Below are 13,275 nucleotides of genomic sequence, written 5' to 3' on the forward strand. Positions count from 1 at the left end.
TCCTGAGGGCTGAGCGCCCAGTGTGAAACCGCAGAATAAATGTTACCTGTGATATAGTATCTGATGCCGGCGCCTTGATATCAGGGACAAGACATGGAAGACAAGCCAAGATGCCAGGGATTACCTGAGAACGCCCATTGTATATGGAAACAAATGTCCATTCACGCCGCTCACTCAGTGTCCTCTTACACGGGCAGATGAGCAGGATATATGCTGCTGACAATGACAGGCTATATACAGTAGTCGATCAGCACTAGTGATGAGCGAATACTGTTCGATCGAATAGATATTCGATTGAATAGTGAGATATTCGAATATTCGATATTCATATGAATCCCGCAAATATTCAATAGATATTCGATAAGCGTTCAAATCCCCCAGCTTCCGGTTTCACCCTCCAAATGGTCAAATAGATGTTTTTCACTAATGGAATACTTGTTCCCATAGACTTTATTGGGATCGAATATTCGATCGAATATTCGCGGGATATTCGTTCGAATATTCGAATATCTCACTATTCGCTCATCACTAATCAGCACTCATAATATGCAAATAAATATATGAGAAGATGATCATTGGGGACTGTATAAAAGAGGCAATCAGTCAACACATGACCTCCTCCAGCCACGGCCTCCTCCAGCCACGGCCTCCTCCAACCACAGCCTCCTCCAGCCACAGCCTCCTCCAGCCACAGCCTCCTCCAGCCACAGCCTCCTCAAGCCACAGCCTCCTCCAGCCACAGCCTCCTCCAGCCACAGCCTCCTCCAGCCAACAGCTACTCTCCAGACTACTTCATCCCCCAGACCCTTATGTCTTTCTTCACATTCCGGTCTCCCCTCCTCCAGACCCCTCTAGAGTTCTGTCTCCACCAGTCTATTATATCTCCTTCCAGCCACCTCTGTTCCCTCCAGATTTTTTGTCCCCCTCTGCCCCCTCCAGACTCCCCTGTTCCCTTCAATCCCTTCTGATGTAAACAGACTCCTCTATCCTCTCCAGGCTCTTCTGTCCCCCTCCACCTCTTTCCACTTGAGACTCCTCTGTCCTCATCCAGAGACAGAAATTGCAAAAATTCCAGCCACTTCTAGTCAGTTCTTTTTGTCTGAATGAGGATAATATGGCAGGAAACACTTGGGTATCGTTCAGAGCAAGGACCCACCCTTAGGCCTTGTTCACATGTCATATTTAGTATGTATTATGTATACATTATCCCCCCCTATTGTTTTCTACCCGCCATATCGCACACTGCAATGAGCCGTGTATAACAATAAGTGACACACATCAATTATTTCCGCCTATTCCCTATACAAAACAACACAAACCAAAATGGGGAAATCGTAACCCGCTGTACGAACCTAGAAACGGATTCACACCCGGCAAATCTGTCGCAGAAATTTCCAATTGAATGAAAATATCTTTGCAGAAAACTAATTTCTACAAACCCCATTCAGACAGCGAGGACAGGGGCAGAAATTCCTGAAACCAACCTGCTGCATTCTAATTCACCCTAAGGCTATGTTCACACGGAGCAAAACTGGCGGACATGTTCATTCTTCAGCGCGGAGATAGGAGGCGCGCGAGACTCCCATAGACTGGCATTTTGACACAGAGGTTGGGACAGGACAACTCCGCTGCCGAATTCCGACAGTTTATCTCCGTGTGAATGGAGCCTTAGGGCCCTATTCCACCAGACGATTATCTTCGTATAATCGTTAACGATCCCAAACGGCCGTTATTGCGAAAGACCTGAAAACGTTCACTCATTTCCATGGAACGATAATGGTTGCGATTGTTTTTTCTTCGTTATTTCTTCGCTATTGCGTTCGTATCTACTGCAAACGACCGAACGACGTCTTATTCAATGCGAACGATTTGCAGACGTTTTGCAAACGAGCTACGATAAAAAAAGGTCCAGGTCTTATAAAGCGATCAACGATTTCTCGTTCAGTCGATAATCGGTAACTGCATTTCAACCGAACGAGTATCGTTTAGATTCAAACGATTTAACGATAATCTGAACGATAATCGTCCGGAGGAATAGGGCCCTCAGGGTATGTTCACACTGAGGAATAGGCGAGGAAGTAAAGAGGAACGTTTTCTGCTTGAAATTTCCTCTTCTTCAGCTCTGGCAGAATTTGAGCATTGAATACAATGGGAATTTGGTGTATAGTTAAGCATGGATTCCACTTGAAATTTATGAAATATCCCTAAGAGCTCGTTCACATGTATCAGATATGCTGCAGATTTTACATTGTATTCGATGATTTGTTCTATTAGTATAACAACACAGCAGAACATATCCTAAAACTCCCCCCCAAAAAATAAAAAACTAAAAGTTTGTATACACTAAGAAGAAAGAAAAAAAAACTTGCACAATTTAAACTTTTATTTTGCCTAGATGTCCCAGGAGGGTGAACGAGTGTACTGTGAGTGCAGATTATGAGATGAGGGGGAGGGGGGTATAGATGGGCCCCCTCCCCATAGACAGGATGGATATAGAGAAAGGGGAGTGTGCAGGGGAATGCCTGCCGCCCTCTGCTGCTATATATATAGCTGCCATCTAGCACAGGGCTGGTAGTTTGGGGCCAGGAGCTGCGTCTGCTCTGAAGCTTCAGGTGAGCGGCTGCAGGATCAGATACTTTATAATAACTTATTATAACAATCATTATTGTATATTGGAGTGTTTTCTGATATTGTATGTAATAACAGAGCTTCTTTACAGTGTATCCACCAGTGTTCTCCAACATGTGACTGTCAGGGCATGCTGGGATTTGTCGTTTTGCAACATACTGGAGAATACAGAAATGTTGCACTATGTTATTACTATGATACGGGTGGATTATGGAGTTGTTGCTTCCTATATTGGTTTGTGCAGGCGGCATAGGTCCAGTTATAGGAGAAGTCCCTTTGTGCTCAGTTTACGGTTTACCCCTCCTCCTACCTTAAAGCGCAGTAAAATTCATAAGCTAACATTGCACATAGGGGGCAGCTGGGGGGGGGGGGGGGCAGAATAAGGGCCCTATTACACAGAACGATTATTGGGCGAAAAATCGTTAATTTGTCCAAATGTGAGCGATAGTCTTTCTGTGTGTACGCAGGCGATGATCAAACGACTAACGAGAATTCGCCCGTGATCGCATCTTTTGGGCCAATCATAAACTCTCCTGTTTGTTATTGTTTGCAAATCTTTCGGGGTACGTACACATTGTTTATTCGTTATTCTGGTTGTTCATAGACTGGAGCACATGCAAACAATCACATATACAATCATTATCATTGTAACGGACGGCTGGTTCCGTGTATAATGATCAATCATTTCAGGTTGCTCGTTTGCAATCGTTTATCGTTATTTGGAGAAAAATGAAAAATTTATTGATTGATCAGTTTGATTGCCAATCAGTTTATTGCTGGAACCCATTCACACGCATGCGATGCCAATGGGATCTCACATGGATTTTGACACAGAATATCTACAGGGAAAGAAAAATCTCACGTGAAGGTCGGGGAGGCTGCAAGTGCAGGAGATTCAGGAGGAGGCGGAACGTGTTGCTGTGGTGTAAAAGTGAAACATTGTCTATTCTTGTGAATACTCCGCCACAGTATATAGATAGCAACGTTATAATGTAGCCGTATTATAATAACAGTATATAGATGGTAACGTTATAATGTAGCCGTATTATAATAACAGTATATAGATAGCAACGTAATAATGTAGCCGTATTATAATAACAGTATATAGATGGTAACGTTATAATGTAGCCTTATCATAATAACAGTATATAGATGGCATCGTAATAATGTAGCCGTATTATAATAACAGTATATAGATAGCAACGTAATAATGTAGCCGTATTATAATAACAGTATATAGATGGTAACGTTATAATGTAGCCTTATCATAATAACAGTATATAGATGGCATCGTAATAATGTAGACGTATTATAATAACAGTATATAGATAGCATCGTAATAATGTAGCCGTATTATAATAACAGTATATAGATAGCAACGTTATAATGTAGCCGTATTATAATAACAGTATATAGATGGTAACATTATAATGTAGCCTTATCATAATAACAGTATATAGATGGTAACGTTATAATGTAGCCTTATCATAATAACAGTATATAGATGGCAATCGTAATAATGTAGCCGTATTATAATAACAGTATATAGATGTTAACGTTACAATGTAGCCGTATTATAATAACAGTATATAGATAGTAACGTTTGTTGGAAGAATGTAGCTGTGGATTTTTAGTCCTGGGTAGTCCCTTTTAATAGCAGATGCCACAGGATGAGCCGATACCTTTTAGGCTACGTGTTTGGGTTTGAGAGCTACTAAAACAGATGCTAATTTACGTTCAGTCAGGTTTTATGGATGTAAAAATTAAGTGCAGAGATGTTGTTTTTTTGTTGTTTTTTAGCAGTTTTCCATCCTAAAAAGTATCTGGTTTGCAAATTGCGTAGATTTCTAAGTCATGAGGTTCAAGCGGTAGAAATAGGATAAAATGCAGATGTTGCGGAGAATGAATATTTATTAGATTCTATCGGCCCCCGATACCTCCGGGATATCACTTGTTTTGGGTTATAAACCATTGCGGAGGGTTACACAGGATTCCTCTCTGTCCCGCCGCTGACAGACGCTGGAATTTCCTACCGCTGAGTCATGTGACCACTCTGGTTTCTCTTTCGCTGTGCGACTCTAACACCAGCAGGATGAAAGCAGATTCATTCCAGTCTCAATATCTATATAGGCTGTGTTCACACATTGCAGTATCATTGCGGCACTGTGATCCTTTCTGTGAAGATGCAGCAGAACCGTGACAGTACTGCGAGTAAACTGCAGCGTGTGTGAACACGGCCTAAAGGGAATTGTCTGCATTGTAACCGTGACAACAAGCTGATCATGTACAGGAGGATCGATAAGACCTTGAGCCCATAGCAATCAGATCGTTTCTTTCAATTTTGAAAAAGCTTGTATAAAATAAAAGCTGGCATCTGATTGGTTGCTATGGGCAACAGACTGGTTTTATAAGTCTCCCCAATAGTGTTATAGATTTATGGCGCTGTTGTTGTTACCTATAGCAACCGATCACACTGGTTTTATTATTAGTCAGCGCTGGTGAAATGAAAGCTGAGCTGTGATTGGTTGCCTAATACATATATACAAATCTCTCCTGTTATCCAGACTGGAGAGAATACATTACTTCCTGCAGCGCATACAGCAGCTGATAAGTACTGGAAGACTGGAGTTGTTTTTTTTTTTTTTACAGACGTAAATAACAAATCTATATAACTTACCGGGACCAGTTGATTTGAAAGAAAAAAAGTTTAGTGAACAGCCCCTTTAACCCCCCGACATATTGTGTTTGGGGTGACAGAGACTCCTAGATGATGGACCCCACTGGGGCAATTACCCCATTTACCCTTCCTATAACGATTGTTTTATTATTATGTAACCTACATAGAACAGGACCCAATGACAGCGACTTTTCCAGTTACTTTGCCCTGAATATCTCTTTCTATGGACAACGTGTCGATACTTGATACAAAAAATTCTGCGGTCACATTAGATAAAGCTGTAAATCGGAGAACAGAGCCGGGATCGGGAGATTAGTACCATATCCTGAGGGCAAAGAAAGTCTCTGCATTCCATGGGAGTGTATAATAATAGAGGACATGCATTCCTATAGGTGCGCTCCTGCCCCGGGCTCCTTCTCATGTATCGCTATAGTACATCGCAGGATTTACTGCAGCCAAAAATAGTGAAAGTCAGGCAATTACCTCTGATTAGGGTGGGATCGGCCCACTATTTCATACGTATCATGATCTTCCAGTACTTATCAGCTGCAGGAAGTGGTGTATTATTTCCAGTCTGACACAGTGCTCTTTGCTGCCACCTCTGTCCATGTCAGGAACTGTCCAGAGCAGGAGAGGTTTTCTATGGTCTATGACTTGCTGCTGCTCTGGACAGTTCCTGACATGGACAGAGGTGGCAGCAGAGAGCATTGTGTCAGACTGGAGAGAAAACACCACTTCCTGCAGGACATACGGCAGCTGAGAAGGACTGGTAGACTGGAGATTTTGAAATAGAATTAAATTACAAATTTGTATAACTTTCTGATTAGAAAGAAAAAGAAAATTTCTGGGGTACCCCTTTAAGTGAAATGGAGAGGAGTGAAGTGCTCAGGTGAGTGCTTCTCCCAGCTTTATTAAATCACCCAGCTCACGACCAGTCAAAATGTTCAACATGTCAAAAGTTTTTTTTTCCCTTAAAGTGACAGCGTCCACTCACACCTAGTGCCTTTGGCGCCTCCTATTGGATTACATGTGCTACCCAGAGGCTGGTGGGTCCTATGGCTCAACCTGTGGACAATAAATCTACAATAAGATTGGAGTCTATGGGCAAATCCCTTCTATTAGTATATGCACAAATCCATATTTTCTGCCCTATTATCAGATTATTACTGTACGTTCACAAAAATAGTGAAAAATCAAAAACTATAAAAAAAAAAGTTGCTTAATCTCCGTTATACAATGACTAAGCTGTGTGTACATATAATGGGAAAACCCCATTACACAGCTCATACAATAGGTTATATTGTGAAATCATCGACTCATTTCAGGTCCCTGGGAAGGAGGATTACAGCTCCGGAGGATAACATTGTGTCTGCAAACTTCAGCTGAGCCGGACTACAACCAGGAGGAACCACATAGAGAACAATGAGGATAGCCGGGATACTCGTCCTGATCTGCACACTACACGTGACAGAGCCGTCCAGAGACTCCATGGTAAAGCTGGTGAACAATGGATATGAGGACATCATCATTGCCATAAACCCCAAGATCCCGGAAAACAAGAAGATCATTGAGAGTATAAAGGTAAGTGGCCTCTGTCCACTCCTCAGCATTGTCTATGGGTCAGCGGAATCTACTGGGTGGTCACTGATGTATATGGGGGACCTCTAACTCTCCTGACAGCAGCTGTTGGGGAAGAAAGGGCAGTGCCGGACTGGGGTAACTGGGGCCCACCAGAGGAAATGATCCTGGGGGCCCACCAATGAAGAAACAACATGTGTGCAGGTTCTAAAGCTGGGGGCCCACCGGAGGATTCTCCGGTCCTCTGGTGGGCCAGTCCGTCACTGAGAAAGGGGCATATTGGATAAAATATACAAGGTGGTTTAAAAAGTAGGGGGACAGTATGTGTAATAGGGTTATGAAGGGGGAGATTTAGCAAACATGGTGTACAGTGAAACTGGCCCAGTTGCCCCTAGCAACCAATCAGATTACACCTTTCATTTTCCAAAGAGTCTGTGAGGAATGAAAGGTGGAATCTGATTGGTTGCTAGGGGCAACTGAGCCAGTCTCACTTTACACCATGTTTGATAAATCTCCTATAACCCTATTACACATATTGTCCACCTACTTTTGGACCACTATATATATATATATATATATATATATATATATATATATGTATATATATGTATATATATATATATATATATGTATATATATATATATATGTATATATATATATATATGTATTATACCAGGGGGTTAAACTCGTGTCCCTCCAGCTGTTGCAAAACTACAATTCCCATCATGCCTGGACAGCCTTCGGCTGTCCAGGCATGATGGGAATTGTAGTTTTGCAACAGCTGGAGGGACATGAGTTTGACCCCTGTGGTTTATATTGTATTTTCTAAAGCTTTTTCTTTTTCTTTTTACATTTTGTAGAAAATGGTGACGGACGCGTCTTCCTACATGTTACAAGCTACTGAGAACAGAGTCTATATCAGAAGTGCAAAAATACTAATCCCCAATACCTGGTCCACTAACAGCACGTACGGCCGGCCGAAAACCGAGTCCTACGACAAGGTAAGTCATATACACTGTGGTGGGGATGTGTGATGTATTCATGATTCCCAGTGCTGGGGCAGCATGTATGTAATGGTAAAGACGATCCGGTCCCCGTCATTGCTCAGGCAAGTAGTCACCACATTCCGGCTGTGTCCCGCCTTTACGGAAATGGGACGCGGTTATTAGGAAATCATGATAATTTTTTGCACTCATCGTTATTAATAGATAACGCCATTTCCTACATTTTCGTTATGCTTTGAATGGGACGTGGCAGATGGTTTTCCTCATCTCATAAAGTCATGCCAAATTTTTGCCAGGATATGCCATCACTTTATTACAGGAGAGGTTTCAACCTCTGAGACCCCAACAAAGAGAATGCTGCCTCCCTTGCCGCACCGTTACCCATTCACTTCAATAGGTCTGCGCTGCAGTTCTCTGCATTGTTGTGTTGTTGGGGGCCAATGTGCAAAGTAAGGGTGTGTGCACACTTAGGAATCCCGACAGAACACCATTTTATGGTTTGCCAGATTCCGCCCTCCGCCCAAAGAATGAGCGGGTTCATTCTTCGGGCAGAATCTGGCAAACCATAAGATAAAGTGTGGTGTGAGCCCCTGGTCATGTTGTGTTGCATTGGCCGGTCACTTGCTAGGCAGTGAAGTGTGACGCCACTCTGGTGGTAGATAGCCGAGATACAGACGGACCTCAGGAGGATGAGGTATAACACTGTGGGTGACACAGTCCCCAGACCTTGTTACCTGGGATGAGCGGAATGCTGAGAGTTCCCTGCTGACAACCGCGACGCAAGATAGAGTTCCCATGCTTATTGCAACTTTGCTCTATCCGGATCAGTTCCTAGCTTACTGCTGTCTGTGGATACTGTCCTGCTCTGTGATACTCCTAATCCACGGCGTGGGTTGAGGTTGTCTCTGACTTGTCCTCTCCTGAAAGGGTTTAACACTGCATAGTGTTGTGTAGCAATACTGAATAGAAACTGTTAACTGTGTCCCGTCATGCATCCTACTCATACAGGGTTCTGACTAAGACTGACCAGAGTAGCGGACCTGGCAAAGGGCCAGGGCCCAAAAAGGACAACTGTAGAGAGTTGTCTAGCTTGCGTTTTTCCTCTACTATGTCCAACACGAAAGACATACACACTTCCTACACCCATGTGACCTCCTTCCTCAGCGTATCTAAGGTGCGCTCTGAGTGGGTGAAGAGTGCAATAGAAGAAGTAAAGAGAGAGAGGATAGGAGAGAAGAAAAACAGATTCCTATAGGTTCAAAGATCCATGTGACATACAAACAAATAATAACCCTGTACATACTTAAGCTGTGCAGCATCTGAATACACACATCTATAATAGCGACATCTAGTGGCGAAACTTTATCATTACCTTCATCACCACCCTTACACAATAAGTACAGGCTTTTTCAAAGGGTGTAACTAACAGTAACACCCGTGGTAGGACACCACAAAAGTCTATGGTAGCAGCGGAGAGGCGCGCGTCTGCCAGAGTCCGCGAGCGAGTGCGAGCTGCCAAATCCGTGACAGGTGTTCCATCAGGATTCTGTAGTGTGCACATACCCTAAAACAGTAAAGTGCATGCAGCATCACCACATGACAATCACACTTCAGGCAGGTATCTGTAGGGGGTGCTATAGAGTCTGTTTTTTTTCTTTCTGGGGGAAAGTTAATTCGCATACACAGGGCATTGCCTGTAAGACTCCATACATAGCTGGATATCAATGAGAACCAGCATCCGCCCAGAAGTTAAAGGGGAACTATCAGCAGGTTAGACAAATCCAACCTGCTCATAGTTCCCTATTGCACACGAGGCACGATAGGTATGTCTCTTACCTTCCTCCTCAGCGCTGTTAGCAGTGTAATCCTTGGTCTGAAGCACCGTTAGGTCCCTGCTAGGGGGGGGGGGCAGTACCCCTAATGGTGCTCCAGACCAAGGATTACACTGCTTACAGCACAGGAACGGTGTCTAGAAGGAAGGTAAGAGACATACTGTCCTCCTCGACGCCCTGTGCACAGTAGGGGGCAATCAGCTGAAAGTTCCCCTTTAAAGGAATCTTGTAATCCTTTATTCCCCCTGTATTGATGCTACAAGAAAATTGAACACTTGCTGCTAAATCCCCCCACTGAGTTGATGTGGGTCATTCTAGAAAAAAAAAATTAAAATAAATTTAAAAAACTCACAAATTTCTGACTTGTACTAAACCCCCTAAAAATTCACAGAAGAGGAGTTTCCACCTTCCCCTCATCCTACATGTACAGTATGAATGAAAGCAGAACTATACTTCATGTTACAGACTCTCGGCGCTGTACACGTGCCGCTCCCATAGCCGACTATCTGAGCGTTACATCACGCGGCTGCTCTCCAGCTAATCAGTCTAAACCACACGCACCACAAGCAGTTATCAGATCCCCTTTATGACTCTCTGTATTATGGGCTATGAGCCATGCTGGGACAGAACAACATCGCTGGTAAAACCTATAACAGGAAGCTTAAAGGGGTATTCCACAAAAACATAACTTTCCATATGTTGCTGCCCATGGTGAGACTAACAATTCATTTCATACTTGTTATAATCTATTCAGTCTCCTTCCTCCAGTTCTCAGCTGCTGCTTTCTGCTGAAGAGGGGTATGTCTCCCCCTCCTCCCCCCCCTCCCTTTTGATATGGCTGATGTAAACATATCCCTGGCAGGCTGTATCTGCAACATTGTAGCTTCTTTGTAATGCTGGGAGGATTAAAGGAGAACTCCTGACTGGGGTAATTTTTGGAGTGCTAGAGAAGGATGAAAGAAGTAATATGCTCTCATCAGGCCTGCATTTAGAGTTCATGCTGCCCTAGGCACTTTGCACGCAGAGGCACCCCTCCCCCCCCCCCCCACACACCGTTACTGTACATGCATGGTATATACCCTGGCACTTGGGTGCCGCTCTGCTTGATGCCCGCTGTTCTCATCAAACAGACGTGATGGAGGGAGGAAGGAGGCCGGGGACGTCTTAGTTTGGGGACTGGTTCTGTCCAGTGTCGGACTGGGGTACCTGGGGCTCACCAATATACAACCAGTGAGACACGACATGCTGACCCGCTCCTTTCCTGAATTCATCTGTATCTGTGACAAATCTCAGAACACCCTCCATTTATACAGCTCTCAGGGTATGCTGGGAGTTGTAGTCTCTGAGAGGACAACCCTGTAATAAATCACTGTGTGCAGAGTCTCCTGGTGGCTGCAATCTGTGGGTGACAACCATCAGCCCTGAAGGTCCAGCAACACATCTGTCTACAGCGGCAGCTATCAGAGGATTGTACTACTCTACTACAACTCCCAGCATATCCTGAGGGCTGCAGACTGTCAGTACATGCTGGGAGTTGTAGTGCCTGCAGCTGTTGTAGTTGGGTCCTAGGTGCATTATACACTGGATGCTTTGTGGCATATAAGAATACATAGATCTGTGGGGGCTCAGTATATAGAAGTGACCCCAGAACAGCACTAATAGGGGATAGAACAAAAACATCTCCCCCTATATCTTATTAGTGATGTTCTGGGGTCACTTCCCTGCACTGAGCCCCCACAGATCTACGTATTCTGATATGCCACAAAGCATCCAGTGTATAATGCACCTAGGACCCAACTACAGCAGCTGCAGGCACTACAACTCCCAGCATATCCTGAGGGCTGCAGACTGTTCTGGGAGTTGTAGTGCCTGCAGCTGTTGTAGATGGGTCCTGGAGGCATTGTGGGAGATCAGAATACATAGATCTGTGGTGACGTGACCCCAGAACAGCACTAATAGGGGATAGGGGGAGATGTATTTGTTCTATCCCCTATTAGTGATGTTCTGAGGTCACTTCCACACACTGAGCCCCCACAGATCTCTGTATTCTGATCCCCCACAAAGCCTCCAGTGTATCATGCACCTATGACTCAACAACAGCTGCAGGCACTACAACTCCCAGCATTTACTGACAGTCTACAGCCCTCAGGATATGCTGGGAGCTGTAGTGCCTGCAGCTCTTGTAGTTGGGTCCTAGTTTAAAAGTTTGCGCTAGTGTACTGTAGTGACCGCAGGGCTGTGTCAGTACACTACCGCAAACAATACACTGACCCATTGAGACCCCAATGGTACACAGGCTCTGCACACTATAGAAGTGATTACAGTGCAGTTACTAATGACTCACAGGTGACGTCTTCTCAAATTGCCGTCGCTCACTTTTTGCTTTCTTCTCCATATGGCGCAGCATCATGAAGGCTGGGGTCAGGGGAGACGCTGAGGGTTAGGTGGAGAGGCTGGGGGGGCAGGGGAGAGGCTGGGGGGCAGGGGAGAGGCTGGGGGGCAGGGGAGAGGCTGAGGGTTAGGGGGAGAGGCTGGAGGAAAGGGGAGAGGCTGAGGGTTAGGGGGAGAGGGTTAGGGGGAGAGGCTGGAGGGCAGGGGAGAGGCTGAGGGTTAGGGGGAGAGGCTAAGGGTTAGGGGGAGAGGCTGAGGGTTAGGGGGAGAGGCTGAGGGTTAGGGGGAGAGGCTGGGGGGCAGGTGGAGAGGCTGGGGGGCAGGGGAGAGGCTGGGGGGCAGGGGAGAGGCTGAGGGTAGGGGAGAGGCTGGGGGGTAGGGGGAGAGGCTGGGGGTTAGTGGGAGAGGCTGGAGGGCAGGGGAGAGGCTGAGGGTTAGGGGGAGAGGGTTAGGGGGAGAGGCTGGAGGGCAGGGGAGAGGCTGAGGGTTAGGGGGAGAGGCTGGGGGGCAGGTGGAGAGGTTGGGGGGCAGGTGGAGAGGTTGGGGGGCAGGGGAGAGGCTGAGGGTAGGGGAGAGGCTGAGGGTTAGGGGAGAGGCTGAGGGTTAGGGGGAGAGGCTGAGGGTTAGGGGGAGAGGCTGGGGGGCAGGTGGAGAGGCTGGGGGGCAGGTGGAGAGGCTGGGGGGCAGGGGAGAGGCTGGGGGGCAGGGGAGAGGCTGAGGGTAGGGGAGAGGCTGAGGGTTAGGGGGAGAGGCTGAGGGTTAGGGGGAGAGGCTGAGGGTTAGGGGGAGAGGCTGGGGGGCAGGTGGAGAGGCTGGGGGGCAGGGGAGAGGCTGGGGGGCAGGGGAGAGGCTGGGGGGCAGGGGAGAGGCTGAGGGTAGGGGAGAGGCTGGGGGGCAGGGGAGAGGCTGAGGGTAGGGGAGAGGCTGGGGGGCAGGGGAGAGGCTGGGGGTTAGGTGGAGAGGCTGGGGGTTAGGTGGAGAGGCTGGGTGGGCAGGGAAAGAGGCTGGGGGGCAGGATGAGAGGCTGGGGGGGGCAGGGGAGAGGCTGGGGGGGGGGCAGGGGAGAGGCTGGGGGCAGGGGAGAGGCTGGGGGCAGGGGAGAGGCTGGGGGTTAAGTGGAGAGGCTGGGGGGGCAGGGGAGAGGCTGGGGGTTAAGTGGAGAGG

At 46.4% G+C, this 13,275-nt stretch overlaps 1 protein-coding gene across 1 annotated transcript in view; it reads left to right on the top strand.

Annotated features, from left to right (window-relative positions):
* The first annotated feature begins 2,547 nt into the window (after nt 1-2,547).
* The window catches only part of LOC138789079 (calcium-activated chloride channel regulator 1-like), a 30,653-nt gene continuing 19,925 nt past the window's right edge, over nt 2,548-13,275 (top strand). Inside the window, exons 1-3 of the mRNA XM_069967630.1 lie at nt 2,548-2,612; nt 6,631-6,886; nt 7,745-7,885. Coding sequence (XP_069823731.1) covers nt 6,728-6,886; nt 7,745-7,885 — 300 coding nt within the window. The 5' untranslated portion in view covers nt 2,548-2,612; nt 6,631-6,727. The remainder of the gene's footprint in view (nt 2,613-6,630; nt 6,887-7,744; nt 7,886-13,275) is intronic.

Source organism: Dendropsophus ebraccatus, chromosome 4, assembly GCF_027789765.1.
Source record: "Dendropsophus ebraccatus isolate aDenEbr1 chromosome 4, aDenEbr1.pat, whole genome shotgun sequence".
In the NCBI taxonomy this organism is placed as follows: Eukaryota; Metazoa; Chordata; class Amphibia; order Anura; family Hylidae; genus Dendropsophus; species Dendropsophus ebraccatus.